The sequence below is a fragment of the Triplophysa rosa genome, linkage group LG8 (assembly GCF_024868665.1).
Source record: "Triplophysa rosa linkage group LG8, Trosa_1v2, whole genome shotgun sequence".
Lineage (NCBI taxonomy): Eukaryota > Metazoa > Chordata > Actinopteri > Cypriniformes > Nemacheilidae > Triplophysa > Triplophysa rosa.
The window spans coordinates 12,737,859-12,759,600 of NC_079897.1; the positions used below are offsets into that span (position 1 = coordinate 12,737,859).

General features: G+C 42.6%; 1 protein-coding gene across 1 annotated transcript in view; it reads right to left on the reverse strand.

Annotated features, from left to right (window-relative positions):
* The window catches only part of LOC130558365 (F-actin-uncapping protein LRRC16A-like), a 66,412-nt gene extending 55,749 nt beyond the window's left edge, over window positions 1-10,663 (reverse strand). Inside the window, exons 1-2 of the mRNA XM_057340735.1 lie at window positions 10,207-10,663; window positions 7,148-7,245 (exon numbers count right to left, since the gene is read on the reverse strand). Coding sequence (XP_057196718.1) covers window positions 7,148-7,245; window positions 10,207-10,246 — 138 coding nt within the window. The 5' untranslated portion in view covers window positions 10,247-10,663. The remainder of the gene's footprint in view (window positions 1-7,147; window positions 7,246-10,206) is intronic.
* Window positions 10,664-21,742: the final 11,079 nt, after the last annotated feature.

Sequence of the window (21,742 nt, forward strand, 5' to 3'; positions counted from 1 at the left end):
GTGACGGGACAACTCCGCTGAAGCGGGGGGCCTGCGTCTGAACTGAAGGGAATACCCGTGTTCTATCACATTTAGCAGCCACAGAGAGATACCCGGAATGGCTTTCCACGCACTCAGAAACATGCATAGCGGCCGAATGACCTCGGGCGATACAGCTTGCTGATATTCCGGAGACGCGCTCTGCCCTCGCGAGGCTAATTGCACTGGCGGGGGAATGTGAAGCGCGTGAGGCTCCGGCCGCCGCTCCCGTGGGCGAGGGGATGCCGGTTATAACATATTCTAACTGTGGCTTCGCGCTGCACCGTGGCAGGGCAGGGGACACAGTGTGGTGTGAGTGAAGGGGAGAGAGCTCCTTTTGTGAGGAGGTAAGTGCTTTTAATACATGTACACACACAACATTTTGAGCATTGCAACAATCGCCCGCAACAGCGGGGGAAACAAGATGCAAACGGCGCCGCTTGAGCACCGGTCCGCTCACGAACTCTCCCCTTCTCTCTGCAGACCCGTCAGGTAGGTGGCTTGGCAGCCGAAGACGATCCGCTATCGCCTCGATGACCTTTCTTCTGCCCGTACTTCTTCCTAGCTGGGGCAGACCACTGCTTAGGCCGGACGTCCGGCCCAGGATCTCGGGGAGCCGAAGCCGCGGCAGCGGGCTGCTTAGCCGGCCTGTGGGAAGAGCGCGAAGCAGACGAGGATCTCGCTCTCGGCGCCGGCTGCAACGAACGGCGAGGAAGCACGTGGCTCATGGCTTTTGCGCGCTTCTGCGCCTCCGCGAAGCGTTCCGACACCGACTCCACGACATCCCCGAAGAGACCAGAGGGAGTAATGGGAGCGTTGAGCAGCGACGTCCGGTCAGCGTCCTTGAGGTCCGCCAGCGTCAGCCACAAATGGCGGTGAAGGACGACCATGAAGCCCATCGACCTGCCGATAGCCTGTGCAGTGCGCTTCGTCGCCATCAGCGCAAAGTCCGTCGCCGCCCTCAGGTCCTTCACAGCGTCCGCATCCAAGGCGCCCCCATCCAGCGCCTGCAGAATCTTCGCCTGAAAGACCTGTAGAACCGCCATCGAGTGCAGCGCGGAGGCTGCCTCCCCGGCGGAGGTGTACGCCTTGTTGGCGAGGTGGGCGGTAAACCTGCACGGCTTCGACAGCAGACCTTGTCCCGCGCTCAGCGAAGAGGAGGAGGGGCACAGATGTACAGCGAGGGTCTCCTCCACGGGCGGCATGCGGGTATAACAGTGGGCCTCCGCCCCGTCCACGTGGGCGAACATAGCCTGTGTGGCAGCGTGGACTCGCGCCGATTGAGGGGCCGTCCACGACTTAACCACGTGCTTGTGCACATCAGGGAAAAAAGGAGTACTCCTCTTCGGTGCAGCCTGGCGGCGGCCGGCTCTCCTCAGTGAAAATGACCGGGGAATGAGACGACGGCAGAGGACGGCGGCCCTGAGCCGGGTCGTCGCCGCCACCACGTGGCATGGGTGGGCCCACCAGCGGCCCTTTGGCGGCAGTGGGCCTCGACCCGAATAATCCTCGAGCAACATTCCTGCGAGTCCTCAAGACACGCGCCAGCAGGTCAGCACAGTGCGCGCAATCAGACTCTCCGAACGCCGCCTCAGCGTGGGCTAGGCCCAGGCAGGCGATGCAATGCTCGTGCGTATCCTGCGGGTCCATGGGACCCGCGCAAAGACAACAGAAGGCGGCCATCGGATGAAGAAGCTTCTGACGATATCAACGATGGCAGCGTGAAAGAGAAGATTCTGAGGTATTGTCGCTGTGCACTGTATTTATACTGTCTGGTCGCCAGTAAATACATTCGCGAGCACGACAACTGGCCAGTTTCACTGGCGTTATCCAATAAGACTTCAGGAGAGGTGAGAAGGGAGGAGTTCCGCAATGTCGAGAGACCGCTCTCGATGGGGAACCGGCAGATTCCGGTTTCTGGCCGGTGTTCTGCCAATTTATGCTACCCATAAATTTGTGCTACCCTCGTGTTGTGATTGGGTTGGGGGAGGGGTTAGTCCTGTTTTGTATGGAAAATTTGATAGGGATGCATAAATTGGCAGAACACCGGTCAATCGGTGCACCTCTAGTTACAGACCTCATTTAACACTGACTGTTTGACCATGATCTCAGTGCAACTAAACCAAATTTATCATTGCATATGACCGTAATATGTTTCAACGGATCTGTTTGCAACAAATATCAAAAAAGTTTTACTGCATCAGAAACCGATTAATTTAGGGCGTTTTCATACTGGGCACGTTTGCTGGGGTCCGAACCCGATCGCCTCCTGCAGTGTTAGTTTGGTTTCACACTCAGCTTGATACTATCGAACCCAGGTGCGTTTGTGTTCATCTCATGTCATCACAAACGTGCAGGGCACATGATAGAAAACAGAACACAGGTCAATATTTTGTGTTTTTTATTCATTTGATGCTATTATGCGCAGAAGAGTAAACAAACAGCACCTCATTTGCAGCTCTGACCGCACTCGCTACACGTGAATATAATGCAGGCTCACTCTCGCTCGAATTCAAGATAAATCATCAACGCTATCATCCCTTACAAGTGTTTCGTGAATACATCATAATTGGCTAAAACGCATGTGCAGGTTACTTTATTTCCTGAACAAAGTGTGCACTCGGGTCTCAATGACTTACGGTTAAATGCCGCCACATCCGAAAGCCAGAGGGCGCTCTTGCGCAGAAACTCCCAATATGGGGCGAAGAATAACAATTAGTTCCAGGAAATGCCTGTGGTCATATTCTATCGCTCTTCTTCAAACCTTTTCAGGTATTTTCATGATAATAATGTTGATTTATAGTAATGATGATATACGAGTGTTGCTTTTTCAAATACACATTATAAACGACTCGATCTCGTAGTGATTTTAGATCGATACTACTGATACTACTGATCAAACCGCCGTAGTTCACTATGGAATGATACCTAATGTGTTTAGCTGTATCACATGTATGTTGTATGTATCTACTTAAGTTCCAGTCGACGGTGAATGACGTCACTTCCCGATACAAACACGCCCCATTGAATAAGCCCGCCCCCGCCATTGATTGACAGGTTTCTGTACAAGTCAGAGGAAACGCAAATGCAAAGGAATTTGCGATTTCATTTGAGTTTTGGCAGGCTTAATACGCGACACCAGAGGAAGTGAAATGGCATATGGGGAATTGCTATTGTGATTTAAATATGGCAGGGTCGTAACTCGTAAGACACAGGTAATTCATTTGCAAATAGACTTGGCTTTTCCTTTTGAAATTTGGCAGACATTGTACGTTCGCGTAAATGCAAATGAAAACAGTTTGCAATTGCGTTTGAATTATGTCACAATTTTGACACGAACAAATAGAAAACGTATTTGCAAATGCAGTTTGCAATTCCTTTTTAATATAGTCCGCAGAATAACTCCATAGTTCACGGAAGAGCTGTGCATAAAACATCGAATCGATTTCAGAATCGATTTAGACATGTATAATTAGCGTGAATCGCGATATACATCGCCCAGCCCTCAGACCACCTCCTTCAGGTAGTCTCAGGGTTGGGACCTCGGTGCGCACCAGAGATCGCTTAACAGCGATCACATTAGCGATTTTTCATGCAAACCGTGCCCCTTTCCGAACCAAACTTCAGGTGTGAAAGCCACCTTAGTGTTCCTGTAGCTCAACTGGCACAAAATGCTGTGGGTTCAATCCCAGGGAATAAACATAGTACGGATTAAAAATGCAGCCTACAGCTTGAAAGCTCTGTAAGTAGTTTTGGATAAATGTATCTGCGAAATGTGTAAATGTAAATTCAATTTGTAGTATCGAACTGTGAATCACCATATTCCATATAAAGAAAAAATGTCCCTCACGTTTTATTAATAAAACATTCAAATATTACTGAGGGACAACATACTTTTGTTTAATAATTTCAGGGCTGCACGATAATTTATCGCGATACCACTAAATCCTATTGTAATCGAGCTGGCTGCAATATGCAATGTGTCGATATTTTTTTAATGCGTAGCTTGTCCGTGAAGCACGTCTCTGGGATCAGTAGGAAATGCTGCTCGATCTAAAAGCAGTGCGAGTTTGAGTCGCTTATAATGTGCATTTGAAAAAGCAACACCCGTCAAACATGATCATTATAAATATACTTTTTTATCATAAAAATACCTGATGAGGCTTGAGTAACAGTGATAAAAACATGTCCATAGGGATTTCCTAGATTCTAGAACATGTTATGGTCTTCTTCTGCAGTTCGTATTTGGAGTTTCCGCACGAGAGCACCCTCTGGCTTTCGGATGCAGCAGCACTTTCCCGTTCTTCACTCAAAAGCTGTGCATAAATCACGTGATATTTATCGTCGGTTTATCGTGACAGCCCCAAATAATTTAATGATATTTCTTTTCTGAAAGACTTATGTTTTATGGTGAAATCATATAAAAAAAACGTATATTAAAGGCCTGAGACATTTCTAAGAACAGAATATAGAAGTGGGCTCCTTTAGATTTTAGATAGTTAACAACAACCTAGCAACCCCGTGGCAACCAATCAGAACATCATGGTTGCTAATTTCCCTCCTAAAAAACAACAGAAACCATCACAGAAATTCTAATGGATTTAATACAAATTCTAATGGTTTCCATTACAATATCGTTTTGAACCATTCACTGTTTATCATTAAAAATTATTACAAAATGAATTTGCGCAGTGCGTTTTGGGCCGTATTTCTATGTGTTCTATTGGTTCCCATCGGCCAGATAACATTCCACTAACACATTAGAGACCTTCCGACACCATTATGGTTTCCATTAAAACAAAATACAATTGCCATCATAACCATTAAATCAATTTGGGGAATTTTGGTGATGGTTTCTATTTATTTTAGCACGGTTTGCACTGTCATGCACCACTTAGTTGTTTTATTCAGACATCATAAGAATCTAGTTTTTCTTTTGTAATGCTGCTGTACAGCTTCATACCGCAGTGCCTTTGGAGTCTTCCTAGAGTAAGTCTAGAACTGTCCAAGTGCTATTAAAAACTGTTTTAAGAAACATCCCCCACACCACAGTCCTGTCAAACTAATACAGATATTAACTTTAAGAGGCTGTGGCATCTCTCTGGAACACTCTCTAGATTAATCAAAACTGAGCACTAAAACAATCCTCCCTAGACCTCAGCACACAACTACTACACCAATAATAAAATTCCTTTACTACGAGACTCACATTAGCACTGATAACCCGAAGCTGTGTCACACCAGCACTTTAACACAGACCTCACACTGAACGACACTTCAACTCCTGTCAGTACTGTTGTGTCTCATCATCTAGCTTCATCATTCAGGTGTAAACGGGTTTGGGGGAGAGATGCTTTTCTCTCATATGCAGCTACATGAAATGATCCATCCTTAATCGGAAAGCAGTCAAGACGACAGTAAAGGGTAAGGTGGTAATACCCACATTAGAGCTGAAGATCTTTGCCCGAACCCGACGGACCCGACGGGTTCGGTTGGGTTCGGGCTTAATTTCTATCATTTTACACAGGCTCGGGCTTGCGCGGTAAATGAGCGGTCATGTGACGCGTTCCGATTAGCGCGACAAAGATGCAAAAATGGATGCTGAGGGTTGCAACACATTCTCACTCCTGACTCGGTCAGCGCCCTTCGGCGTCACTTTTGAACGCGCAGGGTACCCCTTTGGCGTCGTTTTCCGACGTGAAGGGCACGCAAATTTCACCGTCATTATGAAAATGTATATTAGATATAATTTGCAATGATGATGTTTCGGGGTTTAATTTAAGTTTAATGGCCAGGATAATTGCATTTACATGACACTATTCAGACAGTTTGAGCAAGTAATGTTTATTGAATGTTTAAAACAGTTTATTTATCGTAATATAAAACACATAATACAAGCAGTCACAATGTCGTTCAAAAATACAGATATTTCAAGGTTACCAACGCGAAACGATCGATTTGTATGAGGAACAGATGCGAAAGCGATCACCATCCGCCGTAAATCTCAAATCCAGTGAAGAACGACGTTCAAAATTTGCCGCCAGAGGAAGTTACGTCAGCTTCAATGCCATTGGCTTTCCTGTGTCTCGTGTCCGATCGCGTCATTTCGTTGGCTTTGAACGTGAAACGGTATTGGCTCCCGCAACCGACTGCATCTAGCTGTTCCGGTTTATCTTTTGAATGGGAGCCTCAGCCGAGTTCATGTATTCACGGACACGCACGGCATCTCCATTGTAATGTTATCGTGAGGTTTTGGTGCAAAAAGGTATGTGAATCAAGTTGTTTGTTTTATTTTGTAATGCTTTTGGTCAGTTTGTGTAATAAATACCTGTGACTGTACTTTTATTCGCGTGTTGTGTTTTATATGGCTGAGAGGTGGTTAGGGTTAGGTTTAGGGTGAGGTTGGGGTTAGGTGCTACAAAATATTAAAACCATAAATAATTATGAAATGCTAAGAATTGCACGCATCTCGGTCTGGAGCATTTAGAAAACAGCAACGCAGTTCCCTGTTCGTCGAAAAACAACGCCAAAGGGGTACTCTGCGGGTTCAAATGTGACGCCGTGGGGCGCTGACCAAGCGTAAATATGTGACGAGTCGGGAGTGAGAACAGGTTGGCTGAGGAGGTGAAATGGAGGCTTGCCTCTGGCGATTACGTTTGGGTTGCACCAGCAACTAAAGCAAAGTCTGAGGTGTGGAAAAGTTTTGACCATGTGCATAATGAGAATAATGAGCCAGTGGGATAATATGAGATGTTACGATGTTACAGAGGACTTATTTATTTCTTTGTTCCAACATCCAAGTGGCCTATAGCCTACGTTAGTCATTAATAAATTATGTTAAAACATGTATAAATTACTCATTCTTGACAAAAAGCTGTGCGCGTGCGCACATTTGAATAGCCTAATGTCGGGCTGTAAACGGGTTCGGGCTTTTAAAAAGCTGTCAATCAAAATGTACTTGTCGGGCTCGGGCCGAATTCTGTCGGGCTCGGGCACTGTCGGGCCAAACTTTTAAGGCCCGATTACAGCTCTAACCCACATTCCCTACATGGCAAACCAAAAATACTAGTGCTGAACTACTTTGTAGACATGCAGAAAGGATGGGATGGATGGAAAAGGAGTGACTCACCAGGACTCGGTTCTCCACTTTATCTCCTTTGATCTCCAGTTTAACTTTCTTCTTAACCACCAGCTTGATCTTCCTTCCCACTGCATCGTTTACGCTCTCTAAGAGGAGAGACCAGGAGAAGTACAGATTAGGACATTTTTTCAGAGCTATTAACCAAAAGCAAAAATTATGATGTCAAACAAGTTTTAAGAATTATTTGCTGGTTCTCTCCAACATTTTAGATCGCTGATAACAAGGGACAATCTTTGAGTCAGCATGGTTTCACATTAAAGGGATAGTTCACCCAAAAATCAAAATTCTGTCATCATTTTCTCACCCTCATGTAATTTGATACCTGTATAAATTACTTTGTTCCGATGAACACAGAGAAAATATTTGGAAGAATGTTAGTAATTTTCCGTTTAGGGACATCATTGACTACCATAGTAGGAAGAATTAAATGGTATCAAAGGTGCCTGAGAACTCTGTTTTCCTATATCTCATTATGTGTTCAACAGAACAAAACAAAAAAAATGTTTTCCTACTGTGGTAGTGGATGATGTCCAAGAACTGAAAATTGCCAACATTCTTCCAAATATCTTTCTCTGTGTTCATTAGAACAAAGACATTTACAGGGTTGAAACAAATCAAATTTTGTGTTATTGTACAATTAAATGATGCAGATTTTTACTATCCCTACTATCACTTTAGCATATCCACAGAGAGAGAGAGAGATGGCTGGATAGATGTGTGTGTGTGTGGGGGGGCTAAATCACATTAATTTCACATCAAGCACAAGTTCACATGTCTGGCACGGTGCAGATAGTCACCAGCAGTCATATTTATACCAAAGTTCCACATTTAATCGATTCTTCACACCCTCGCTGACTCTCTCTGTCATCTTGCTCTGGATTCTTGCAAAAAGTGGGTCATGCCTGCTGCTGGGGTGCAGTTGTAATATCGGCAGCTCTTTGAAACACTGTCCAAAAAACCCATCGCTTGCTCTGTTAAAGGAGCAGTTCACTTTAAAATTATTCATCGGCTGCTGTCGTTTAGAGCCTTTAGAAGCTGCAATGAAACTGAAATTTGGACCTTAACCAACAGCCCCTGTTGAAGTTCATTACATGGAGAAGAACACTGGAAAGCTTTCCTCATAAGCCTCAATTTGTTTTGGACAGAAGAAATAAACACACGGACATCTTATATGACATGTGAGTGAGTGAATTATCATGAAATTTTAATTTAAGTGTTTAAGTGTTGATCTTTGAGTGGAATAAAATAATAACCAATATTGTCTAATAAACTATAAAGACTTCCATTATTTTTACTCCCATGTCATTTTCCAAACCCAAGTTTTATTGTGTGCCACTCAAAACAATATATTTTAAGAATATTTACACAAATAGGTCTAGAGTGATTTTATGGCAAGAACGTATAGAATCATGGTCACCATAATCTCACACACACACACACAGTGTGACGTGAACTCAAATTCCAACTCATGTTTTCTCGCTCTGACACAAACATAAAGTGAATTCAGGTGACAACCATCGCTGCGTCCCGTTCCGAAAGAGAACAATGCCTCACTCTCTTCAGTAAGATGTCCTTGTGCTGTGGTCAGTAAAACACAAAGGCCACTAAAACACAAAGGCCACTATCTCTTTCTCATTTCACACGGGGACGCTCTGCTGCTAATTACCCCATTGTCAAACACAAGAGTTGGAATAGGTAATGAGGTCTCTTTCTGCTTTAAATCCGCCACATTTGTCTCTCTTCCCTCTGAGGGCCGGCAGTAGCTGTGCTGAGAAGGTCACGGCCGGCCTGTGGGAACGGGATAGGGGAACATTCATAAGGGGTTTTCTCTAAAAGTGTCTATAAACTAAAAACATGCAGACTAAAACATGTTCATACACCCTGAAACAAAGTACGACCAGGTAGCTCACTGATACTAATGCACTTGAAGAAAATGTACATTGTGGGGGAATTACAAATGAATTCCACTTATGTGTTGACGTGTTGTGGAAATGAATAGCTACAGTATGTTGACAGATACAGATAAAAACGACTAGTTATGACTATGTGAGAAGGATTTGCTTCTAAATAACAGCAGAAGCCTCTTATTTGTTGAACTATACTAGCAAGTACATTTCAGTTGTACAGTTTTTTGTTATTAATATACTGTACACTTGTGTATGTTTCGATTGGGAAAAGCATAACTGTTATGAATAACCGGGTGTATGGGGACATTCTAACACTGCTTGAGTAACATTTGACATCTATCTCCTGTGCAATCTGGAGTTCAGAATTATGTTTTCATACATAAGTTTTGCTTGAGCAGTACATATCCAAGTAAACTTATCCAAGTCAGTGTAACTTCACAGACAGGACAGGAACCTAAATGTATAACAAAAATCTCTCTGGTCACCTGATGTATACTAGCTTTATAATAAACTGACTAGAATGCAAAGATGCCTCAGATTGGGGTTGACATTGATAGTTTAAGATCACCCAAATATCAGACTGATTTTTCCCATTATACAACAGCATACAATAAAATCATGAATCCAATACAGTGATTGTATACGTTGTTACTGTTAGTTTTGTTAGGAACTGTTGTTATGACTACAATTCCTTACAATTATTTGTATTTAGTGCAGCTGTGTACACATTTAACACAAACAATAAAAAATATAACATAACAATGTAACATAAACAACAAAATAACACACATCATGACGTTCAATAACACAGAAATACTGTGCAATATAATGCACAACATTATGTCAAATACAACCACAAAACAAACACTAACTGAATATCAACAACAACAATAATAACTTTGAATTCGAACATGCGGGATTTAACTCGATTCATTCTTTCCAATTAAACGCCGTTTATTTTTATGGTAAACCTGCAATGTATTAATAAACAAAGCAACGCTCGTTAATTCTATAATATACTTAATGGGCTATAATAAACAGCATGTTTAAAATATCTGAATTTAAACTATTCGATTATTTTGACTACTCTGCGTTTATTTTATGTGAAGCGATAATATACACAGGGGTAGAAATCCTTACCAAGCAGTTCTTTCGGGACATCTGATATTTCCTCACTCATTTTGCGGTTTGACGTCCAAAATGTGTGCACGGAGCAAAATCCAGACAGACGAGGCAAGAGACATAAAACATGAATAATAAAGTCGATCGGGATAATAAAGGCAGGTCTTCTCCCCTGTTTGTTAGGACTTGATATCAGGTGCAGCCTCGGACACTTTGGTTACAATGTTTCCTCTGTAATCTACTGTTAGCGTCTCCGCGCATCTCCCTATGCACATCGGCTGGGTAATGGTGGTGAAAAATCATGCATGGAGAGACATCGAGGTGTACGAAGAGTAAAATCCGCGTATTGGAGGCAATTGCATGACTTGTCCGCTCACCTCGCGAGAATCTCAAACCCCTTATCACGGACGGGGTGTGATTCAGTCCGCCTGGATTTGCCCCTCCTATAGCGGTCGCTCCTTCTACATCCGCCCGAGAGCAAATCACGGAGCTCCCGCTCCAGGATGAGCGGTGAATGGGGCGCGGAGGACATCTGGTGGTTTATCATGGAATTAAAGGGAATATATAATAATGGAATATAATAATCGGGAATTACAAAGGAAAAGAGATGCGTGTATTAAAATATACTTGAGAGAGAGACCCCTTGTCCCCTTCCTTGTGCAAAAAAAATACGTTAACTCTTCTCTAATATAGAAATAAATCTAAAAAAACAAGATTTGCGCTTATACATTTTTATATTATTTTTTTCATGTCTACTACATGGACACCACGACTGAAGCATGAGAAATTGCATGTTTTAACCCTGTGAAGTATTATTTAAAACTAATCAAAGTCAAAGATTTTGCAAAGAAAACGGTCCGTGTACCTTCGGATAATTCATTTATTCGTTTTTGTTTTCAAAACAGAAAAACGAATAAACCGTTCATTTTTTACATATTCCACCGTATACGAGACTAATTTTTGGGTTGTTTTCCTCAATATTTCTTTAAGTGCATCAAATTAATATACAACAAATCAAAACGAAACATCAAGTATTTTTCTCAACATAGCGCATTTTAGTCCACCGGAAGTTCAGCTGCACTGCAGCCTCTGGCGACGAGAGGTGGTAGCACAAGACCACTCTCTGAATTATACATATGTTTTCAGTGGTGTGTGCCACTAAATCCGTAAACAACCATACAGACGTAGACATTTCTGTGCAATGTAGAAGTATACACGCAGTTAATGAAACGGTGTTTTACGTGCAATTAATAATTATATCCTCCAGATAATACACTATCTATTTTTATACAACTTTTCATGTAAATTATATTTCATTCATTCTGCTGTATATAGCACATACCTTGTACTATAATAGTCTATTTTTATTTTTTACTTGTACATATTTACATACACGCATAGCTTTACTCTCTATAGCTTTATCTTATGTTTATTGAATTGTATTTCTTAAATTTTTTATACCCATAGGCCCTTATTTAAATCATCTGTGTACTGTATATTGTGTTATGGTCTCTGTGTTCTGGATGCTCCTGTCACCAAAACAAATTCCTTGTATGTGCAAACATACTTGGCAATAAAGCTCTTTCTGATTCTGATAACAGAATGTTGCCAGTTTCCGCATAAGCATGAAATTGACAAGTTAAAGCGTGAACTGGAAGTGAACAGTTAAAACACTTAAAACTGCGACTGATTCTGATAAAATAAAGAATGTGTGTGTGCGTGCGCGGGCGGGCGCATACATGCTTGCAAAGCTGACAGCAAGGGAGGTTTAACCATAGCCCCCATTTAAATTCATAGTGAGAGCAGCTCGTTTTGCACGTCTGAAACAATTTTGCACCTTTGTTTGCACTAAAAATGTGAAAGTTGTCAAATGTTAAGTTCATGAAAATGTTAAACATAAAAGACTAAACATTTCTATACAACTCTACATGTATGATAGCTGTTTACAAAAATAAGCTGAGTTAATCAAAACCTGTCCTTATCATTGCATATTACATTATAGGCTAGCTGAGTTTGGTAAAAAGTTATAACTACTAAGAGATTGAACAAATAAGCAAAGTGAGTGTCTAAAATAAAGGTTTGTTAGGAATGAGAATCACCAGAGACTGCTCTCACTCTGGTCACGGTCTGTTTGAACTGTTGCCATCTGGCAGGCGTTACAGATCAGCCAAAACACACACTAGCTGATTTAGAGACAGTTTCTATCCCAGGACAATACATATCCTAAACAGTTATCTACAGTAAATGTTCAAATGTGACTCTGCTATCTCACTGCACTTTAAGATCTCCCTTATCTGGTCTATTACCTTGTTGCTCATTTTACAGTGATTAGTCAAAATGCTGTTTTTCCAATTTTTTGCACTTTTTTCAGAATCAGAATCAGAAGAGATTTATTGCCAAGTGTGCTTTCACACACAGGGAATTTTCTTTGATGTTGGAAGCTACAGACATTCAACACAATGACAATACAAATATAATAAGATTTACAGTGTAAAAGATTCTAAAATATGCATATATAAAATAAAGACTATTGTACAGAAAATGTGGGATAATAACATATAAGAGACATTGTACAGGGTAGTATATAGTAGAATATACATATTAACAGATTGTATGTACACTTGTGCAAATGGATCATGTAGTAAGTAGAGGTAGTGTTATATACATGTATAAATGAAATGTACATATAATAAGGCACAATAGTGCACACTATAGGAGTAGTGGAAGTGGAATATTGCTCTTAAGGAGCAGTTATCTGTAGAAGCTGCTTCTGTGTCTGGAAGTCCTGGTGTTTGGTGCTCTGAAGCGCCGGCCAGAGGGCATTTTTGTCGTATTATATTACAAATATTTATTTATGTTTTGTGTTACCGGTGCTCTAAGAATTTCGTTGTTTGCTTTGCCTGCAATGACAATAAAAGCTATTCATTCATTCATATTCAGGTATGCGAATGTAAAGGTTAACCGGTCATAGTGACCCATGATAAAAGAAGAAGTAGTGAAGAAATAGTTTTTTATAATATACAGTCTGCTTGATCAACATGTAATGTCTCATACACACCACTCACTACATTTTATTAAGAATAAAAAAACAATAGAACCCTACCCAAAACACAATAGAAAATATAATGGATTTATTAGTTATAATAGAAATTTAGTTTTGGTTTTAATGCATAAAAACCCAAAGGTTCATAATGGTACTTACAAGGAAACCCATTACATTTTCTATTGTGTTTTGGGCGGAGTTTTTGTAATAGAATGTAACGTGCAACGAAAAGTACAGGTTTTTTATTAACTCATCTTATTTTTATAAACATAGCATCATGTATGTCGATCTACATACAGTATAACATATAAAAGACAAAACAGTTCTACATACAACAATTGTATGTAGAAGTGTTCAAAAATTGCACTTTGTTTGCACTGTTCGTAAAAATGTTAACATAAAAGACAAAACACTTCTACATACAAAGTGCAAACTAAGTGCAATTTTTGAACACATTAAAGTGCAAGACGCGCCTCTCTCACTATCCATTTTAAAGGTGGCTATGGTAACCTCCCCCGCTGTCAGATACATCGCTGCCACGATCATTGACGCATGCGCGTGCGCGTCGATATAGGTCCATTCTTTATTTCATTAACTGCGTGTATACTTCTACATTGCACAGAAATGTCTACCTATGTGTCTGTATGGTTGTTTACGGATTTAGTGGCACACACCAACATATGTATAATTCAGAGAGTGGTCTTGTGCTACCACCTCTCGTCGCCAGAGGCGGCAGTGCAGCTGAACTTCCGGTGGACTAAAATTCGCTTTGTTAAGAAAAATACTTGATGTTTCGTTTTGGTTTTGTTGTATATTAATTTGATGCACTTAAAGAAATATTGAGGAAAACAACCCAAAAATTAGTCTCGTATACGGTGGAATAAAAAATGAACGGTTTATTCGTTTTTCTGTTTTGAAAACAAAAACGAATAAATGAATTATCCGAAGGTACACGGACCGAAAACGGTCCGTCCGTGTACTTTAGAATAATTCGTTTATTCGTTTCTGTTTTCATAAAACGGAATAACGAATAAGCCGATAATTTTCTACATTCCACCATGTTCATGAGCATAAAAAACAAATCTGAGGTTTGTTTTCCTCATTATTTCTTTAAATGAATCAAACAAATATAAAATCAAACCAAAGCGAAAAATAAAGTATTTTTAAGAAAAGCGCGTTTTAGTCCACCGGAAGTTCAGCCGCAGCCTCTGGCGACCAGTGGTATTGCACAAAAGGGCATCTTAAGCACAAGACCGCTATCTTTAATGACACATCACTTTTCAGTGGCGTGTGCCAAGTTGCCAACCATACGTAAATATGTAGGCAGTAATTTCTGTGCGATGTAGCAGTGTGTACAGTTACTGAAAGAATGCACCTATGTACAGTCGCGCGTGCGTCAGTGCTCGTGTCAGAGCGATGCATCTGACAGCAGGGGAGGTTTAACAATACCCGTTTTTAACAATAGCTCGTTTTTCACTTTAATGTGATAAAAAAATGTGCACTTTTGTTTGCACTGTTCGTAGAAATGTTAAACACAGAAGACAAAACACTTCTACATACATGACATTACTTGTTTATATAAATAAGCATTTGAGTTAATCAGAAACCTGTACTTTTCATTGAACATTAAATTATATTACATAGCAATAGAACTCTGCGCAAAACACGATAGAAAATATAATGGTTTCCATACCATTATAAACCTTTAGTATATTTGCATTAAAACCATTACAAAATTCCCATTATAACTCATAAATCCATTAAATGTTCTATTGTGTTTTAGGCAGGGTTCTATTGTTTTTTTTTTTAAATACAATTTACTTGTGAGTTGTCTTGTGAAGTAATATGAGACATTATATGTTGGTCGCGCAGACTGTCTATTATAAAAACTATTTCTTGGAAGAACCCAGACAGCAAGCAACCATTGCATCGATGTTAAAAAAATAGTTGATTTGTCAATGTTAATTGCATTGAATCAACATCACTTTTGCACCCGCAATTACTGTTGAAAAGATGTTGAAATTTCAACAAATCACCATTATTGTGATCAGTGTTTGATTTAGTTGGGCTCTAGACTCTTGAGTTCATTAAAGATAGCGGTCTTGTGCAGGCGCGTCGCACCCGTGGGGGATACACCCACACTTTTCCCGGTGAGAGGGTTCAACACCCACACTTTTTCTGCAGTTTTTCCGCAGTTTTGCACAAACGCCTTACAGCCGTCGCTCCTCCGTTTCTCTGGCCGCTCTGTGTCTGAGCTCGCTGCGACTGCCTGCTCTCCCCTCCCTCTCAAACATGACACTGGCTTTGAATGTGACCGGCTGATGATTGGCTGTTCTGCCTTAAGTTCCCGCCTCTCTTGGTGTGTTAGATTTATCGGTCAGCTCGTGCTGAGGAGGCGGGAACTTATGGTTATCGTTATTTACATCTCCCTTTTCCAGGTACTTTGAATGAGTGTTTATGCTTTTGAGGTTTTTAAATAAGCTTGATATGTGTTTGGGAAGATGTTCTGTTTATGTTTTGTTGACATGTCGAGTGTTTTCTGTATTATATTTCGTTTTTTAGACTAATGCTAATTGCTAATTGGGATATTGTTCAGCAGCTAGCTAAATTCGGTTATGTATGTGGCATGCAATGTATAAAGTAACTGTGATGAAGAAGGCAGGGAATTGACGAGGAGGAGGGACACATTGTCATTGTTAAGCAGTGTATTTATGGGTTTATTGCCAGTGCAATTGATTTTGATATTTTGAGCATTGTTTGTTGATTAGCTGAATACTTTTGTGGATACTTACCTGTTGTGTTTGATTGTACCTGTTGAGGAGAAAAAAGTGAGAAATGATGTCATTGTTTGCATACCTGTTGAAGAACTATGAAAGAAAAGTGTATATTATTTTAATGTTTAAAAACAGTAAATTGTTACATTATTTATACCACCAGAGAAAAAGCTTTGTGTGGGCGTTTTTTTTCTTTTTGTTTTTTTTAGTGCTGTCAATCGATTAAAAAATTAATCGGATTAATCACACATTTTTTCTGTGATTAATCACGATTAATCGCACATAACTATTATATTTTAAAATATACTTTTACATTTTAATAATTTCACATTTAATCTTCAAATTGATGTAGAAACAACATATTTCTTTAACAGCATCATTTTATGAAAGCTAACATTTTGATATTAGTACTGTAACTGATGTCTCTATTAAATTGATTATTTTAACATGAATTATAGCCATTCAACAGCATAATTGAGAGCTCAAGTAGGAAACATACAGGAATTGAAGGACACTTTACAGTCTTTATTAATGCTAAATTATAAATTAAATGCAGAAGAATTCTCATTAAAGCTACAAAATCACATTGATTTCTTCTTTTATTTTGTTCTTTGATTAACATTAGTGACAGGAGTCACAGCAGCACGTTTAAGAGCGCGGCCCCTTTAAGAGCTGTCTCAGTACGCAGATCTGACCGTCACCGCACTCCCATTTTCACAACTCTTTGCATTCATTTAAGATTTTATTTTACACTTTGAAGTCTGTGCTTAAGAAAATGCTAGACAAAACGGGCTTTCTGACATAATCTTGTGTGGTTTTATCCATTCAAGCACGAAAGAGAACTGAACACGGATGCGCTGTCTGACAGAGATTCACCGACGCAGCCTTCAGCCCGTGACTGTTTACACCAGACTGGACCTCGCGTTGCGTTTTGCCGCGTCCCACAGTTTAGAAGCTGTCTATCTCCATTGAACGCGTCAAAGCAACTGTTTCAAATCGCGCTTAAGTGGTTTAAAAGCCTGTACACGAATAAGAGCGTGATTACATAATGTAACGCTAGACAAAGGATGACACAACAAACGGATGCTGCGTTAATTGCGATAAATATTTTCTCACGCGTTAATTTGAAAAAGTTAATCGCATGCGTTAACGCGTTAACGTTGACAGCCCTAGTTTTTTTATGTCTCCCCTTTTCAAGGTGCAAGTAAGCCAAATTTAGCAGTCTCAGTCACTGTCCTCAGACCCATGTCACTATCAAGCCTACCACCGAGTGTGTTTTTATACTTTTCTAGTATCACTCATTTAAATGGGAAGCTTTTTATATCTTGTATGTTATACCTTTTGTACCCTTCTGTCATTGTAGTCATCGTTTTTTATTGTTAACAAACAAACCACATCCATCCCCCGCACTTTTGAAAAGCTTGCTACGCCCCTGGTCTTGTGCTTAAAGATATAGTTCACTCAAAACTCAACTTTGTGTGAAAGTTGATTTTTGGGTGAACTCTCCCTTTAAGATGCTCTCATGTGCAATATCACCACTGGTCGCCAGAGGCTGCGGCTGAACTTCCGATCGATCGACTAAAACTCGCTTCATTCAAAATACTTTATTTTTCGTTTTGGTTTGATTGTATGTTTATTGGATTCCTTTAAAGAAATAATGAGGAAAACAAACCAAAAATGTCTCATATTTGTTTTTTAGGCTCATGAATACAATGAAATATGTAAAAAAAAGGATAGATTTATTCGTTTTTCTGTTTTTAAAACAAAAACCAATAAATGATTATCCGAAGGTACACGGACCATAACGTTACACGGACCAAAAACATAAGACTGAATCATGCTGAAAAAATATGATTAGATTTGATAAGATAAATGTTCAGAAAATATCTTTTTATAATTATGTCAGTCTCAGTATGTTTAGAAATGTCTGATCATGTTTGATTGTGTCTGCCATTTGATGTATGTGTGTTTTATTAATACTAGATGGCGTATCTGATCAATTCAAGCTTGTATGCTTGATTGCATCAATGGATCCGTGTTTGTGAAATCAAATGCCATGCTTAAAAATTGGTTTTGATGAGCTGAAGTTCAAAAAAGTCTGCCATTTCATGAGGTTACCAAAAACATAAATGTGTATTTAAGATCAAAAGGTGCTTACTCCTGTCATAAAAATGTTTAGGGAAATACTGTTATTCTCAACTGACAGAGCTAAAATTTCCTCTGAACAAGTCGAAACAGTTACACAGACAGATGGATACATGTTCATCTCAGAAATGTGTTTTATTATTGTTTGAAATGGATGATTGTTTCTGGTGTGTGATGAGAAGCCAGGACTGACAGAACCCGTACACATATTAACTTTTATTTGTCACATGCTGTGTAGTTATTGTCATGACAGAACCACAGAGAACCCAAGTGCGGGAGAAAGCAGTCTTTATTAAACTCAAACAGAACACAGAGAAATGTATAAACAGGTCGCGAGCAGTCCACTCCTGAGATGGTAGACGTCAGCACGGTGAGTCGAGGATAGATTGCCGGTGCTGAGAGTTGGGCGGAAGCGCCTGGCGACCTCACTCGACTCGAGTCTGCGCTGGCAGGTTGGGGGAATGCTGCGCCTGGAGAGGTTGCAAGAGAATCCTTCCCAGAGAAGACGTCCGACTATGGTGATCACTGACCGGAGCGCCAAAGCAAGCTGCTGAAAAAGGCAGCCCAAAAGAAGGAGCGAGGAGAACAAGGAAGGTAAGCGAACTAGACTGGATACAAGACACAACTAGACTAGACTAAGGCTGAGAAACTTCAGACAAGAAAAACTAAACAGAAAACTTAACTTCAACAGGCGAGCCGCAGCTACGCCTGGGGCAGTCTGGGGCAGAATAATCCACAACGAACAGACACTGGACAAGAACACTGAGGGAGTTATAAAGAGAACGTAATGAGGACATCATAACCAGGTGTGGAGTAATTAAGGAAACGATAATGTCTAATGAGTGAAGTGCCAACAGGCGTGTGAACACAGAGTGGAAAAACACCAGTGCAGGGGAAGTCATACGGAAACACGAGGGTGGGGCAAATGACGCAGACACATGCACGAAGCCAGCCGAAAGCTCGGTGACAGCCATGTGCTCGACAAAAACAAAACAATCCCTGTGCCAGATGATGACCCGACCAGACTGTAACAGTACCCCCCCCACCAGTGCCCCTAGGCGCTTAAGGGGAGGGCTCACCTCGTCTCCGGTGGAAGTCCACGATCAGCGACCGGTCCAACACGTCCCGCGAGGGAATCCACGAACTTTCTTCTGCGCCATAGCCCTCCCAGTCCACCAAATACTGAACGCCCCGGCCGCGGTGGCGGATGTCCAGGAGTCTTCTTACAGTATAGACTGGGACACCATCCACCAGCCGCGGGGGAGGGCGGGTGGGCTGAGAACTGGCTGGGTTGAGAGGAGAGGTGACTGCCGGTTTGACCCTGGATACATAGAATACAGGGTGGACTCGACCAAGGTTGGGGGGAAGCTTGAGACGTATGGCCACTGGATTAACCACCTTGGTGATCCGGAAAGGCCCAATGAACCTGGGTGCCAGCTTACGAGAAGGCACCCGGAGAGGCAGGTCCTTGGTGGAGAGCCATACCCGTTGACCACACACCTAGGCGGGGGGAGAGATCCGGTGGCGGTCCGCCGCTGCCTTGGTTCTCAGCGTGGTTCGGGCCAAAACCTCTCTGGCCTTCGTCCAGATACGGTGGCATCGCCGGACAAAGGCCAGAGCTGAGGGAACCGCAGCGTCGAGTTCCTGGGAAGGAAACAGAGGAGGCTGGTATCCGAGAGAACACTCAAACGGGGACATACCTGTGGCTGAGACGGGGAGGGAGTTGTGAGTGTATTCCACCCAAGAGAGCTGTTGGCTCCAGGAACCGGGATTACTAGATGTCAGACAGCGGAGCCTACGTCCCAGCTCCTGGTTGGCTCGCTCGCATTGCCCATTAGTCTGAGGGTGATAACCTGACGACAGACTCGCTGAGGCCCCGATCTGACGACAGAATTCTTTCCAAAACCGGGAGATGAACTGAGGACCCCTATCGGACACTACGTCCACTGGAAGGCCATGTAGGCGGAAGACGTGGTCCACCATCAGTTGAGACATCTCTCGGGCAGATGGGAGTTTGGGAAGAGGGATGAAATGGTCCGCCTTGGAGAAGCGGTCCACCACTGTGAGAATTACAGTGTGTCCACTCGACAGGGGAAGGCCAGTCACAAAATCCAGGGCGATGTGGGACCATGGCTGGGAGGGGGTGGGAAGGGGACGAAGCAGACCTGCGGGAGGACGGCGGGCAGTCTTGCTTTGCGCACAGACAGGGCAAGCCAACACAAACTGTCTGACATCGTTGGAGGCCGACGGCAACCAAAACCGCTGACCCACGGAAGCCAGGGTTCCCTTGATTCCTGGATGGCCGACCAGCCTGGACGAATGACACCACTGGAGGACCTCTGGATGCAGCGAAACGGGAACAAAAAGACGACCCGCCGGACACTTCCCTAGAATTTGCACCCTGCGACCAGCCTCCTGTACCCACCTCTCGATTTCCCAGGCCAGGGACCCGACGACCCTCCCCTCGGGGAGGATAGGGTCGACGGAAGTCACCCGATCTGAGTCCTCGAACAGGCGAGAGAGGGCGTCTGGCTTGATGTTCTTAGACCCGGGCCGGTACGACAGGGTGAAATTAAACCGGCCAAAGAACAGTGCCCAGCGGGACTGCCGTGCGTTCAACCGCTTGGCTGAACGGACATACTCAAGGTTCTTATGGTCCGTCCAGACCAAGAAGGGCTGCGTCGTTCCTTCCAGCCAATGGCGCCATTCCCCCAAGGCCAGACGTACCGCCAGCAGCTCTCTGTTACCGATATCATAGTTCCGTTCTGTAGGGCTGAGGCGATGGGAGAAGGCGGCGCAGGGATGCACCTTCCCATCATGCTCGGCATGCTGGGACAAGGCTGCTCCTACTCCGACATCAGACGCATCGACCTCAACAATAAACTGCTGATCGGGATCTCGAAGACAGAGCACAGGTGCAGAGACAAATCGGGACTTGAGTTTATCAAAGGCTACCTGTGCAAGGGAGTTCCAGGAGAACGGGATCTTGGTGGAGGTCAACGCGGTGAGCGGTGCGGCCACTTGGCCAAAGCCCCGGATGAATCGCTTGTAAAAGTTGGCGAACCCCAGGAACCGCTGCAGTGCTTTACGAGAGTCGGGAGCTGCCCACATGGCGACAGCCTTGATCTTAGCGTCGTCCAGTTCTATGCCCCGGGGTGAGACCACGTGACCAAGGAACGAAACCGTATCGAAGTGAAATTCGCACTTCTCCGCCTTGACGAACAGTTGATTCTACAATAGACGTTGGAGGACCCTCTTGACATGTCGGGTGTGTTCCTGGAGAGACTGGGAAAAAATCAGAATGTCATCCAGGTACACAAAGACAAAGCGATTGATCATGTCACCCAGCACGTTGTTAACGAGGCCCTGGAAGACGGCGGGAGCATTGGTCAGCCCAAAGGGAAGAACCAAGTACTCGTAATGTCCCGATGGTGTATTAAAGGCCATCTTCCACTCATCCCCTTCGCAAATGCGCACTAGGTGGTAGGCGTTGCGGAGGTCTAGCTTAGTAAAGACCCGAGCTCCCTGTAATAATTCAAAGGCAGACGACATTAAAGGTAAGGGGTATTTATTCTTTACCGTAATTTCGTTC